The sequence below is a fragment of the Amborella trichopoda genome, chromosome 4 (assembly GCF_054954075.1).
Source record: "Amborella trichopoda isolate Santa Cruz 75 chromosome 4, AtrichopodaSantaCruz75HAP2 v2.0, whole genome shotgun sequence".
Lineage (NCBI taxonomy): Eukaryota > Viridiplantae > Streptophyta > Magnoliopsida > Amborellales > Amborellaceae > Amborella > Amborella trichopoda.
In genome coordinates this window covers 51,441,681-51,457,550 of record NC_142339.1, presented here as the reverse complement: position 1 = coordinate 51,457,550, position 15,870 = coordinate 51,441,681, and the positions used below count along the sequence as shown (strand labels likewise).

The 15,870-nt window shown below is 38.9% G+C and overlaps 1 protein-coding gene and 1 pseudogene across 8 annotated transcripts in view; both read right to left on the bottom strand.

Annotated features, from left to right (window-relative positions):
• Positions 1-15,870, bottom strand: part of LOC18422270 (uncharacterized) — a 37,046-nt gene that overhangs the window by 5,334 nt on the left and 15,842 nt on the right. For all 8 annotated transcript variants that reach the window (XM_088865582.1, XM_006826767.4, XM_088865587.1 and 5 more), the window contains 4 exons: positions 10,162-10,231; positions 694-739; positions 354-600; positions 59-264 (listed from right to left, as the gene is read on the bottom strand). In XM_088865582.1, coding sequence (XP_088721708.1) covers positions 59-264; positions 354-600; positions 694-739; positions 10,162-10,231 — 569 coding nt within the window. The remainder of the gene's footprint in view (positions 1-58; positions 265-353; positions 601-693; positions 740-10,161; positions 10,232-15,870) is intronic.
• LOC148782569 (phytochrome B1 pseudogene) lies at positions 11,222-13,128 on the bottom strand (annotated as a pseudogene).

The following is a 15,870-nucleotide window of genomic DNA, read 5'->3' as shown; positions in this document are numbered from 1 at the left end:
GGAGATGTGGGTAACTCAGAAGTAATTCGATTATCAAAAACATTCAGGAGCAATTTACCTTGAACCATGATGCAAGAAACCAAAGCAATCTCGAACTCTTGAACATAATTCAAAGTATCTTTCAGTAGTAGTTCCATTTCGTAACAGAAGAAAAACCTTCTCCACCAATCTTGTTATAGCAAGCAAGACTCCAGCACCTTGTAAAATGAAAAGGGGCATGAAAAGTGCAGGGATTGGGATATGCTTTGCGGGTGGAGGTGTTCCCTAACACAAAAATAAACAGAGAAAAAATATTGAGTATTGAATTAAAATCACAGATACATGAGAATGAACAAATGCTCACCATAACCAACCTCTAAACGCATGCAAAGCAAAACCTGGAAAGCAATCACAGGAATCTTCATAATGTGACCACCAATATCCTGCAAACCACACATGCCCTCCTGATATTGATCCTCATCAGGTGAAACTACCAGACCACTGTTCCAATCCAAATATCTAATAGCTGTGGAAGAACTTTCTCCTCTATTGTTACTTTGCCTATGAATTGCAGGATTCGACCACTTTGTGCAGACAAGAAAAGCAAAGCACTCAGCAATCCTGAAACACAGCAATACCACAAGTGAATCATGTCATAAATTTTATCATGAATAACAATCGATGCTTTTCAGCTTTTTTAGTAAGCCAATTTACCCAAAATTTATAAATAGATCCCACCAGCCTAACGCAGCAACATCACCTGCATAGTTGTAGAAAGGAACAGTGAACGATGCATCACCATATGTATATACTAATTCAATACATAAACATACCAAATTCAGCTTTCTAAGGAAAATTTCCTTCACAAATATCAAGAAAAATCTTAACACCTTGCTTTGAATACTCAGAACTTTCATGGGGTAAGGAAACACAACTTCCCCAGATTCTCAATTTCTAATGCATGACTGCTATAAATTAAGGGCCCTACAAAACTTCTTGCAAATTACACACATGGTACATACCCATCACACACATCAAGGCTCCAACATCATACAATCATTAAGAAACACAGGCTTGCTGAATTATTATTACATCAAGTCATAGAAATGGAACAGCTGTTCAGCTAAGACTGCACTGCAGATTCCATATGCTCCCATTCATGAACAACAAAACCAAGGTTCTGAAGTGGAATTGCCACAATAGTGGGGAGGTTACAGTTTATGAAATGGATAGGGAGCAGTACACACAGCAAGGCTCGAACATCATGGCACATACCCATATCACACATCGAGGCTCAAACATCATACACTCATTAAGAAACACAAGCTTGCTGAATTATTATTACATCCATTCATAGAAATGGAACAGCCGTTCAGCTAAATCTGAACTGCGATTTCCATGTGCTTCCATTCATGAACCACAAAATCAAGGTTCTGAGGTGGAATTGCCATTCTAGCGGGGAGGTACCAGTTTATGAAATGGATAGGGAGCCAGTATCAGAAATTATATAATGTATTTCTCATACAAAAAATAATTAAACAATTTCCAGAACTTCTCTAATATGTCCTTTTAACTCGTGGAAGTGCCCGAGTTTATAAAACCTTGGCAACACAACCAAGTTTGACACAATCCAATTCATCATAAATCATATTTCAGTATTGTTTAAATCCTTGTTGAGGTTCTTCCCATAGCCGTTGGGATCGGGAGCGAGAACAGTACCAGGATCAGGATCGGGATCGGGAGTGAGGGATCGTGAAATGCTAGAAGATCCTTATGATTGGGAACGCCGTCCGTACAATGCACATGTTATGGATCGAGATTCCCAAATGTTAGGGATCGAGATTCCAACCTTTTGGGGATATTGATCCCGACCTTTTGGAATCTTGATCCCAACTTTTTGGGGATCTTGTTACGAACATGTATGATATTTAGGATTATGTATACTCTTTAAAGTAGGGATCTTAATATTGAATAGCAAGCAAGCAATAGTTGTGTTACTAGTGACCTATAAACAAAGAAAATATCAGTTTGGTTGTTGTTTTGGTCTTTAAGGTTGGGATCGAGATCCCTAACAGTAGGAATTGGGATCCCTATGAGTGGGGGTTCGATATCCCAAAATTTAAAAATCAAGATCCCTAAGAGATCCATTCCGAGAGTGACAGAATCGAGATCCTAGAAGGAATCGCCTACCAAAGTAGATCCTAGTAACCATGGTTCTTCCATAGTTCCATTATGGTGAAGCCTAACTACTTTTCCAAGCATCTTACTCATTCACCATTGCTTTGAGTGATTCGCCTACATCTTTACTCAACTAAAACTATCCGTGCAAATCTTTTGCAAAAAATTTGTCTCCTAAAAGGCAAGTAAATTTGGATAATGAACATTTATCTGCTTTTTTAGAATATTTTCCTTGCAACCCCTCTTAATGAAAGTTTTGTGGTGAATTTGTGTTCGGAGATCCAGATTTCCACTAGAGTAGAATCCTTCACGCAGTTCTTTGTTGAAGGGGTAGGATACTAACAATCACTTGTATCCTAGAGCTTTCTTTTTTTGGGTGATTCAGTGGGGAGAGGGCTCCTACCCTTGGTAGGAATTGAGCCTAGGACGTAGCGTTGCACATCGTCAAGTGCTAACCAATTAAGCCTGGGCTCTTTTCCTGTATCTTCGAGCTTTCCAGTTCCCAAACCTGCATATTAGACCCAGAAGTGAGGAGGAAACAGAGCACTACTTCACCCACCATGATTTCACTTTACAGGATTGGGATTTACATTTTCATTTGCTCGAAAGTACGAGGTTCCTACCCAGTGTATGAAAACTCAACTGAGTTGACTTGGACTCGACCGACTTACTCAGCCTCAGAACCCTACCAATGCAATTATATTGTACATACTCGTAGGATGATGGACCTATACAGTACTCAGGTGAGTACTGTACTAACTCCCCTAAGTACAATAAAACTCGGGCAGACTCACCTGATTTCTACAGTACTCGGCCGAGTTGCTACAATACACAATTACTTAATCAAAAAGTAAAATAATCAAAGGGGGACTCTCGGCAATGTGTTGCGCCTCAAGTCCCCACAACAGGCTTGCACAAGATAAGCAAACCTTTCTCTATCAGGTTTTTTATGTGGTTTCTTAGATTGAGTACATCTGTTATCTCTCCATTAATCTCAGTAACGGCAGCAAAGCACTCTTTTTACCTTCTCTCTATAAGAATCTCAGATTGAAGATAAGTTATTCTGCATCATCGTCCATTTTACACGGAAGTAGGGGTAGCAATGGGTCGGGTCTAACCGAACCTGGACCCAACCCGACTAAGTTTACATGGATCCAGACCCAACCTGGACCCGGGATCAGTCCAAGTGAATTGGACCCAGACCCGAACCCGGACCCGACCTGGACCTGGTCCGGTGCAAGTCATTTGAACCCTGTCTCAGACCCGGGTCGGATCCAAGTCATTTGGACCCGGACCCAACCTAGAACGCAGTTTAGAAACTAAAAAATAAAAATTAAAAATTTAATTTACCGGATTGGGTCATCCCAGACCCGACCCGACTTGGACCCATACCCAACCCATCGGGTCCAAAACATATACCTAAACCTAGACCCAATTCAGGTCGACCTGCCTAGTCGGTAAGTCGACTCCACCCGTTTGCCACCCTTACATGGAAGTGGTGTGTGAAGAAGGGATGACCATAAAATCCTCTATCAAGAACAATGAGAAACCCATCGCCACTGTTGACAATGAAGAGGGCAGCAACAATGCTCCTACTCAGAGAAGGCCATGGATGTGTTATTTGAGCTCCAGCTTCATGACGATGCCTCACCCCAAATGCTCTAATCTCTCTCTCTCTCTCTCTCTCTCTCTCTCTCTCTCTCTCTCTCTCTCTCTCGCTCTTGGCTTGATTATTTTATTTTTTTCTAATTGGCTTCAAGAGTACTGGCTTTTTTTATAAGCCTCATATGAAATCAAAATGCTTTTTATCTTCTATTACTGATTTAATTATTCAATTTTCATCCTTACTTTTGAGGATTTTGCCCTAATTTTCATGATTTTACCCATGTATATGTGTGCGTGTCTACACACAAACACACATATATATAGGAAAACATTAATATAAGGTGTCAACCTCATATTTTAGAAGTAAAGTGCACCTCAAAAATCCACAAGAAAAGGTTGTTCCAAACATTGAAAAACTATATAATTGATTATCTCGACCTTAAGATATATGGATATGAAAAAAGAGCATTTCAAGTCTTAAAAAAAGTGCACCTTGCAACACATTATCTAGACCATTCATTTTCAATATTTTTAAGTGTTTGTAGATCTGCTTGACCTACACCATTTTTGGAGCTTTATATTCCATAATTAGGAGTAAAAATAGATTTTAAGGCCATCGTCATGGATTCCAATACCGGAGTTGCATCTTTTAACAAGACTTAGAGGTGCATGTTTACTTGGATAGTTCTATATATATATATATATATATATATATATATATATAGTTCTATATATATATATATATATATATATATATATATATATATATATATATATATGAAAAAAGCTGGGGTTAGCCCACTAGCTCATGAACATATGAGCCTAATGGCCCAGATTGAATCTGGGCCGATCTGACGATCACGGATGCCCGATAGTGTTTGAATTTTATTTTTTTTCTACAAATCCAAATCACTTGAAATTTTAAGCGTGTGTTCATCAAAATAGATGAATCTTCAAAAAATATCAAAAAAATATTTTACATGAAATAAATTAATCAAAATACTCTCGAAAATTATTAGGGGGTATTTTGGTCAAATTATTTTTTGCAAATAAGTTTTTTATATTTTTATTAGGTGTGCCTTGATGAGAAGAACACACACTTAAAATTTCAAGTGATTTGGATTGGTAGAAAAAAAAAAAAATTCAAGCACTACTGGACATTCATGATCGTCAGATTGGCCCAGATTCAATCTGCGCCATTGGGCTCATATGTTCATATGAGCTAGTGGACTAATCCCAGCTTTTTTCTATATATATATATATGGGAAATGTTGGCGTAAGCTCACTAGCCTAGAGCTACATACAGGCTCAACCGCCCATATTCAATCTTGGCGGATCTAACGGACACGACCTCATTTTGTATTTTAATTTTAATTTTAATTTTAATTTTTTTCTACAAATCCAAATCATGTGAAATTTTAGACGTCTATTGTTTTAATCAGCCCACACATAAAAATATTAAAAATAATAATTCACAAAATATAAATTGACGAACATACCCCTGCAATATTTCAAGGGTATTTTGGTCAATTTATTTTTCACGAAATATTATTTTGATCTTTTTATTGGATTCTAATATTTTAAAAACACACGCCCAAAATTTCAAGTGATTTGGATTTATATAAAAAAATTTAAAATTCAAATACGAAATGCAATCGTGATCATTGGATCAGCCCAAATTCAATCTAGGCCATTGGGCCTATATGTAGCGGTAGGCTAGTGGGTCTACGCCAGCATTTCCCTATATATATATATAGAGAGAAAGAGAGAGAGAAGATCTTGTCAAGCCACGGGTCAGCCAATGGCCAAGATTGAATCTGGGTCGATCTGACGGTCATGAAATTTTTATTTTTTGTCTACAAATCCAAATCACTTGAAATTTGGAGCATCTATTCTTCAAAAATAGGAAAATCTAATAAAAATATTAAAAAAAATCATAAAATATAAATTGACCAAAATACCTCCAAATTTTGAGGGTATTTTGGTCAATTTATATTTTGCGACTTTTTTTATATATTTTTATTGGGGGCGCCTTGATGAGAAGAATAAACGCCTAAAATTTCAAGTGATTTGGATTTGTAAAAAAAAAATGAAAATTCAAATACGAAATGATATTATAACCGGCAGATCAGCCTAAATTGATTATGAGCCATTGGCTGACACTGTAGCAATAAGCCAATGGGCTGATAGAATCATATATATATATATATATATATATATATATATATATATATACATATATAGGAAAATGCTGAGATTAGTCCACTAGCTCATATGAGCCCAACGGCCCAGATTGAATCTGGGCCGATCTGACGGTCAGGACCTCATTTCATATTTTAATTTTATTTCTACGAATCTAAATAATTTGAAATTTTAGACGTGTATTATTCTTATCAAGGCACACCTAATAAAAATATTTTAAAAATAATTCGTAAAACATAAATTAACCAAAATACGCCGAAAACATTTCAGGGGTATTTTGATCAATTTATTTCCTGCAAATTAATTTTTGATATTTCTATTAGATTCTCCTATTTTTTAAAAATACACATCTAAAATTTCAAGTTATTTGGATTGGTATAAAAAAAATTAAAATTCAAACACGAAATGAGGTCGTGACCGTCAGATCGGCCCAGATTCAATCTGGGCCGGTGGGCTCATATGAACATATATGTTCATATTAGCCAGTGGGCTAATATGAACATATTTGTTCATATGAGCTAGTGGGCTAATCTCAGCATTTTCCATATATATATATATATATATATATGATCCTATAGGACCCTTCCCCACCCATGTGTGTAGGGGACCCCAAAGGATCACCACTAAAGTTGGTACGGATCTCTAGAAAAGCTATCACATGAGTGTGGGACTTGACTTTTCTATAGATCCATGCCAAATTAAATGGTAATCCCTTGGGGTCCTACACACATGGGTGGGGAATGGTCCTATAGGATCATTACTATATATATATATATATATATATATATATATATATATATATATATATATATAACCTCCTTATTTACAAGAACAAAGGAGATATACAGAATTGTGCGAACAATCGAGGGATCAAACTTATGAGCCACACTATGAAGCTCTAGAAGAGAGTGATTAAGCAACAACTAAGGCATGAAACAAGTTTATCAGAAAATCAATTCGATTTTATGCAAGGGAGGTTAACAACCGAAGCTATTTTCCATTTTAGGAAGCTGATTGAGAAGTTTGAAGCGAAGGGAAAAGACCTCCACATGGTCTTTATTGATCTAGAGAACGCTCATGATAGAGTACCTCGAGATTTGATTTTGTGGGTGTTGGAAAAGAAATGAATCTCCAGACACTACATCGACTTGGTGAGAGATATGTATCATGGAGCGTTAACTAGTATATGAACAATTAGTGGAGAGAATAGTGAGTTTTCAATGACAACAAGGCTACATCAGAGGTCATCATTGAGCCCATACCTCTTTGTCTTAGTTATGGACGACTTAACTAGGCACCTACAAGATGAGGTACCATGATACATGTTGTTCGCAGATAACATAGTTTTGATCGATGAGACCCGAAACAGCATCAACACAAAGTTAGAATTTTGAAAGGATGCTCTAGAATCTAAGGGTTTTAAAATTAGCCGAACAAAGATAAGAGTACATGGAACGCAAGTTTAGTAGTTAAGATAGACGGCCAGAAAATACCAAAAAGAGTACACTTTTGATATCTTAGGTCGATAATCCAAAAAAATGGAGAGATTGGAGAAGATGTCGCACATAGAATTAGCGCTGGGTGGGCAAAGTGGAGATGTGCAATCGGAATTTTATGTGATCGCCACATACCAGCTTTGCTCTATGGGATAGAATATTGGGCGATTAAAAAACAAGGGAAAAGGTCATATAGAGCCGAGGCTCTAAACAATCAAATTAGAGCCCACCTCAAAAATGTCAGTAGAAGAGGTTGTTTTGATGCCCAAATATCCTCAAATCGATCATCTCAACATCAAGATGCACGGACATGAGAAAAAAATGGATTTCAAGTATGGAAATAGTGCATCTTGTAACACATTTTTGGACAGTCAATTTTCAAGATTTTCAAGTTTTAATAGATTTGCATGATCTACACTATTTTTTTGGTTTTAAATTTATAATTAGAGATAAAAATATATTTTAAGGCAATCACAAAGATTTTCAATGTTGAAACCAAATTTCTAGACACTATTTAAAGGTGGCCTCTACTTTGATTGTTTAGAGCCTCGACTCTATTCAAACCGCATCCAAAAAACAATATACCCATAGAATGAGTGTAGCAGTGATGATGATATTGAGATGGATGAGTAGCAAGACAAGAATGGATAGAATTCAGAATGAATACATTCGAAAAAATTTAGGTGTGGCACCAACAAACGATAAGATGAGAGAGAGTAGCCTTAAGTGGGCTAACCATATATGGCGCAGACCCAGTACAGCACCTGTTAGGAGGTGTGAGTTACTTCAAATGGAAGGCTCAAAAAGGGCAAGGGGTAGACCCAAAAGGACATGGTTGGAAGTAGTGAGAAGAGATATGGGGACTTTGGCCTCATTGAGGGTATGGCCATTAATAAAGCAGAATGGCAGACTAAGATTCGTGTAACCAACCCCAATTAGTTGGAAAAAGGCTTTGACGATGATAATGATACCTCCGTACTTAGGGCATCCACTTGCATATTGCTCAATACTGAGAATAGAAAACCATACTTTCACCTGAAAAACTCCTCACTAGTTACCACTGCGTCTCTACATGTCACCCTAATAATAGTAACTATCTTTGCAATCAGGGAGCCCAAGCAAAAGCAATAGAAAAACCTGAGGCATGTCAACAAGGTTTTCATTTGCACACGCCCTTGTGAAATTATTCAGCGACCTTCCAAGCTTTTCTCTAGATAAATCAAACACCCTGAATGGCCTGGATTTTCCCAGGAGCTCCCATCAAAAGTGAGTTTTATGTGTTCTATTACAACTTAACATCATTTGACCCTCGGCATTTTTCCTGGAGGTGGGGGTATTACTAGCATCCATTCACAGGTCATATCTTCTACCCTTAAGCCCAAAATTTCTTGAAGATCTAGGGAACAAGACAACCATATCCCTGTACATTCCCTATATAAGACGTGATTCGTGTAGGACCCTCAAAGATCTAATGGTCTCTCTCTTCCCATACACCTTTGTATGGTTAAAGATGCATCTTCCAAAAGTGCATCCTCTAGAGGTACAGTAACAACTGCTCAATGATCCATATGACCATTGACCTGTTCGAGAGTGACCCACATTTTTTGGAGATGATCGATGATGAGAATGTTATCTAGAACAAACAGCTGGCCAAACAAGAGATCATGTGGTAGGGTCAAGCAACCCAAGCTATATCACAAAGGATTTTACCACAAAACAAAGCCATATTATTTTCATGATTTCCCATATGCACCTTTTATCTAGGATCCAAATATCGTCAAGGTATCCATGACACAACAAATCATTACGCCTTCTATCTCTTGGTTGAATTTCACAAGAGTAGATGTTTGATTGCACTCCAATAAGAGTATGATGAAAGACCCAAGAAGAAAAACACTATTTTGAGTTTGAGTTTTGTGCAAGCAAAGACCAAATAAGATCAGGTAATGCAATTTGAGTCTATCCAAAGTGCAATATGTGAAGTAATGCCCTCCATTTGAAAAAGCTCTAATGCATCTCAAGAAGTTGCACCTTAAGGTGAACGATAGAGTAATAGACAAATTACATCATTACCAATCCAAGAGAATACTACTAGCTGACAAATAAGGGATATGACCATCGCATAAATCTATAATCACAACATGAAACCCAAAGATACAAGGAGCAAGATTTGCGCCGTGAAATCATGAGATAATACAATGGACTGAGCTCACCAGGGAAATGGAAGTGTTCACAACCTACTTAAGAAGCAAAAATATTTGAAAGGTGCTTCAAAGTTCAAACTTCCTTTTGTTCGACATGTCAAGCTGTTTGGTATTATATTGTTTTGGGTAAATGCTGTTTATTACATACCAGCCAAATACTACAAAAGATGAAATTAAGATAAATTAATTTTCTATATTTGAAGGGATACAATGTTATGAATTCGATATTGAAAAGACATTTTAAATTGTGACACACGAGTAAGATGCAACTACAGTGTCTACATAAACAAACCGACAAAGCATAAGCTCAAAAATGAGATCACAATGCACTAAAATACTAAAAGATAGAAATGAAATGGCAGGTTACAAGCATAACCATCTACACATAAATCTTTTATTTTTTTTGGTAAATCATGTATCCACTAGTAATGCAACACTAAAAATTTCCTCATGTGCAGCTCTCAGTTACAAAGAATAAAAAAGAACAAGAAATTTACCACACAGCTTAAGAAGCGTAAATGTAGTCGCTGCAACAAAGAACACCATAGAGATGGCAACCCAAAAGTGCTACAAAAGACAATCAACAACTTAATAGTAATCCCAAAATGTATCCAAACAGATAAACTACATTTCGGAACACTGAAAAACCAGACTTAATGAAAGACATATATTTGATGGCTACATATCAAATTAGATAATTGGTCATTTACCTAGTGGAAGTGGACCTAGAAACATTTCCCCATTGGACCCTAACGTTATAGGCTGGGTTTGGGAAAGGCACCTGTTAACATCACTCATGCAATGGATGCAACATTTCTTCCATACAATAGAAACAAAAAGGGAAGGAAGATTCACTCCAAATTCACTGTAAAATGGGATCAAACGTGGCATTTTGAATGCTCTCTCAACAGTGTTAAGTCATAGCAAACAATACCCTGCGGGCCACCGTGGGATCCTTGATGATATCGCACTTTATTGAAAAAAATACTCCTTCCAAAGTTTCAGGGTGATGTTGAATTATATGTGTCACAACATGCAATCGATATGAGTTGTTTGATTATATCACCATCAATATCGACAATCAGCTCATAGCATCGACCTTATCTTACATTTTGAAATGAACATATTATTTTTCATACATGAATAAACATATTATTTTGCATAAATTAAATTAAATTTTCAATCCATAAGGGCCATCAGACTATAGTAATACAAAAACTAAGAGTTCTCAACACAAGCTACAAGGCACAAAAGTTCTATTTGAGTCCAAAAATATGATTACTCAGAATTCCTTTGATCTCTCAAAGTATGAAGGATAAGAAATAGATTTGGGGTGCTCCTCATAGTTGACATCCACACTTTCTTTTTGAAGAAACATAAATGTTTTTCTAGGTTTTTCCTAGGAGAAGCCAGTGTCCAGTGTCTAGAAACCAAGCTAATATATTGAGGTTCATTCCATGGGATTGGATATACTCTAAATAAATTAAACATCATATTTCAGTACTTAAGGGCCAGTTTGGATGTCAAATAAAAAAACCTTCACATTGAAAAAAACTGTAATTTTTTTCGACCTTATTTATAAATATTATCATCTTTTTCAATTAGTTTGTTGGACTGTTTGGATGGCGTGAACATATTAAAATGAGTTTCGCAGAGGGACAGGACGCTGTAGCAGGGGTGGGCGAGAGGCATATTTGCACTCCTCTCACAATAACATACGCTCTCTCCTCATAAGTGAGGCTTGAGGTATATCAGTAGCTGGGTGATGAAGGCCAAGATAGGGCTCAAGATCAGACCGCCTAATCTCTGCAACAACCTCACCATGCTCATCCTCATGAAACTTATAGTGACTCTATCATAACCAGTAAATTCTCTAACATGCTCAACCACTGTATCACACAATAAGCCAATATCACCACCAGGAAGAGATTAGAGCCTCGAAATTGCCCTAACTGCTAGCTTCTGAGACTGAACAGCCCCTGCTATAGAGAGAGCAGGGTCCTCTGATCAAGCAGGCTCAAAGTCTATAACAATTCCCACATCAATCCTATGGAGAATTGCATAAAAGGGTTTTCCAGAACTCTTACAGAGAATTCAGAAAAGTGATTTCTCGAGCCCTAGCTGCCTTTGCCAGCGATAAAGAACTCGAAGGGGTGAAAAGGGTTCTAACATCAGTACCCACCTTGAGAATTTCAGTCTAGTCCATGCTTGGAACTGATTGAGGCATTAAATCAAGCATCTCAATGGCGATTTCACTATAGGCTACGACCCTGAAACTCAATTCTTCAATGGCAATCATGCACCCAAATGGTTGGATATGACCACCTCTTTAAATTTAGAGAGATAAGCAGTGATTTGTTTTTCAGGAACTGATTCAGTGGTGGACTTGACCGATTGAGAATAATCAAAAGACTTTCCTGATTCACCGGATTGCTCAAACACAACATGAAGCCTCGCCGATGTGAGAGAGAAAGTTCTGGCGTTTAGAGAGATGGGGTTTGGGTTTTTGGGCGTTTCTGTTATTCATGAACGGGTGAGAGCAAGCTCATCAGAAAAAATTCAAGTCTGACTTGAACTTTTTTTATTGTAATTTTTGCCTTGAAACTCCAGGATTTTTTATTTTAATCTAAAAATATTGCAATTTTGGGTGGTTGTCCAAACGGGTCAAATGAATTTCACAAGATTTTTGGATTGCAATCCAAAAATATTGCAATTTTAGGTACATCCAAACTGGCCCTAAGCTTCTTTTTTTTTTTTTGATGAAGTTAACATTGTATTAAAGAGAAGGAAGTACAAATAGTGATAAGAGAGGACACACGAGTTTGTCCTCTCAGAGAGGAACTAGTAACACCTCTGTGAATAAATGTAGTATAAAGAGTATTCTAGAAAAATCTAACCGCAGGCTTAACATCGTCGGTTTGGGGTCATTTTACAAGGGCTTTGGAATTAAAGTGCCATGCCGAGTATTACATTAAAAAGTATGACAAAAGTGACGTGAAGAAAAGCGATTAGGAAAATCTTCGGGGCCTAGGTAGTAGCTGCGGCTTGCAGGTTGGCTCCCTCTTTAGCTAGACGATCCGCCAGTGCGTTTGATGCCCACCAGACATGTGTCCATGAGACAACACTATCCCTGTAGAGGTGAGAAATCTCGTCAAAAATCGTAGAGAGGTACCAGGGGGAGGGGATACATGACCCGCTGCCCAAGAAACTATATTGCGTGCATCCCCTTCCACCAGAAGTGGTTGACCCCAGGCAGGATCAAAGAGTTTGATGCCCGTGAGCAAGGCAAGAGATTCTGCCAGTTGTGAATTGGTGTGACCTATGTGTCTTGAGAATTGTGCCAAGGTATTACCTTGGTTGTCTCTAAACACCACCCCTACCCCAGAGGGGCCCGGATTTCTGAGTGAGCAGCCATCGAAGTTGAACTTAATTGCATTTGGCGGAGGGGGGGGACCAGTCCCCATGGCATGGGGGTCAAGTGTTCTAAAGAAGAAGTAATTGTTGCCAGTTGGCACGGAAGATAGACGAAGGAAGGAGCTTGAAGGCCTTATGATTGGTGGCCCAAAAAGTCACGAGAGTGTGGATTTTATGGAACAGGGCTGGATTATCACAATAGACCCCTTTAAAGATTCTTGAGTTCCTTTCTTTCCATAGACCCCAAATCGTGGCCTTTGTCGCTGCCTTCCAAAGGAGCCTCCCATTTTTGGGCTACGGAAGACTGTCTGCTAAGTTAAAAAGTCCAGGGACACCCAGGTCAAGCCGAAAAGGTTGAGGAGTTTGCTCACTGGTAAAGAGCAACATCGAAGTGGATAAACAGGTGAGAGTGGGTCTCTTCTTCTTTAAAATAAAGGGCGCATCGATTCAGTAAAGTGAAACCCCTTCGCTTGAGTTGGTCAACCGTTAGCGCTTTACCTCCGCAAGCAATCCAGTTAAACACTTGCACTTTTGGTGGCGCTATTGATGACCATACCTTGAACGCTATCGAGGGGGAAGAGGGGGGAGAAGGTAGTAAGTTTCTGTAGAAAGAGGCCACCGAGAAGGAGCGAGCCAAATGGCTCTGGCGTCCATATGATCATGTCCGGCCCTGAAAGTGGGAAAAAGGAATCGTTGAGCAAGGCCGATAGGGAGATGAACTCCAGTATTTTGACGTCAGATAGAGATCGCCTGAAAGAGTGGTGCCACACTCTTCTGTTACCTGTCAGCTGGACCTCTTTCGAGATCCAGGCTAGCGGCTTAGTGATGAGGGAATACAAAGAAGGAAAGCGATCCATGAGAGGAGAGTGCCCCAACCAAAGGTCGAACCAAAATCGGATCCTACTGCCAAACCTCAGGTGGAATCTGATGGATTTTTTGAAGGTAGACAAAACCGAAAGAAATGATTTCCAGGCTCCCGAGGGTCTGCTGTGGAGCCTCCCCTCAGGTAGACAGGCTTCAGGAGGAATTGTATATTTATGTCGGAGCACTTGTGACCATAGTTGATTAGGGGAGTTCGACAAGCGTCACCATCATTTACCCAAGAGAGCCATATCCTGCTTTCGCAAGAAGCAGATCCCAAGTCCGCCTTGAGTCTTCGGTCGGCAGACCGTTTCCCAGGCGACGAAGTGGACTTTATTTTACTCGGACTCTCCTGACCAGAGGAAGTTCCTCATGACTTGTTCCAATCTATTAGCTATCACTGCCAACATATGGAAGAGGGACATGAGATATATGGGGGTGTTGGAGAGTGTGGCTTTGATTAGAGTAGTGCGACCCTCGAAGGAAAGGAACCTTCCTTTCCAACCAGCAAGTCGGCGGTCCACTCTATCAATGACGGTTGACCACTGTGCCTTTTTAGGTTTCCCAAGTCCCAAGGGCATCCCAAGGTAGTTAGTTGGGAGCTCTTCCACTTTGCACGTCCAACCTGGGAGTAAGGCTCTAGTCTTCTCAGAGGTGAGGGCAGCCCCTATCATCGTTGACTTTGACATATTGACCTTGAAACCTGTGGCAAACTCAAAGCACCTGAGGAACATACGAAGGCACTCGATTTCCTAAGGGTTAGCGTCAATGAACACTAGAGTGTCATCGGGGTATTGCAGATGGGATACCGAGGGGCCCCTAGCATAGCTTTTGAAGCCATTCATTAGGCCCACCTGGTACAACCTAAATAGTGATTGGCTAAAGACTTCAGCAGCTATAGCAAAGAGAAAGGGGGAAATGGGGTCTCCTTGTCAGAGACCCCTAGAAGAGGAGAAGAATCCCTTAGGAGTCCCGTTGATGAGAATGGAGAAGTGGGGATTTGAGTAGCAACCCCTCATCCATCTCCGCCATCTATCCCCGAAACCATCTAAAAGTGACCAGTCGACATGGTCATAGGCCTTTTCCCATTTAATTTTGAATATAAGTCCTGGTTTTTTCTGTAAGTGTCGAGAATGAAGACACTCGTGAGCAACCAGGACCGCATCAAGGATTTGTCTATCCTTTATGAAGGCACTATGTGAAAGAGAAATAACAAAAGGTAGCACTTCTTTCAGAAGAGTCGCCAGCACTTTTGACAGTATCTTGTAGGAGGAGTTTACCAAACTGATCGGTCTAAAGTCCTTTAATTCGTCGGCTCCTTCCATCTTGGGGACTAAGGTGATGAAGGTGGCATTCATTGCTTTATGAATGATGCCCCTATGGTAGAACTCTTTTATTAGCTTACAGACAGTCAATCAGATCTTTGAGATTGCATTATGCAGTCACATGACACCTAATGGGAAAGCCCCAAAGCTACGCCTACATAGTGACAGTTTCGTTCTTTACTTTATTGATGCATAAAAAAGGGCCACATTCCTTCAGATGGATATAGTCTTAGTTTGAAGATTCCTAGATTCATTGAGGTCCAGGTAGCTTTTACATATTTGTTTCTGCTCTCTGTAAAAAACAGTAACCATAGAACATTGTCTGACATGAAAAAAGTGGTAAGGCACCAAAACCCAAGTAATGAATTGAGCTATGCAAGTAATCAGAGTGACACATTATCATTCTTCTCTACTTGAGGGACATATGATCATTATAACTCAATAATACCACTACTACTGGAATAAGCATATAAGAAAAAGAGGAATAGGTGTCTAGTCAAAATAACAATGAATACTAAAAATAATGAATACTAAAACAATGAATGCTAAAAAAATTCCCAGCAAGCAGCATTAAGCCGCAAGCATTAAAACCATTGACACATTTTG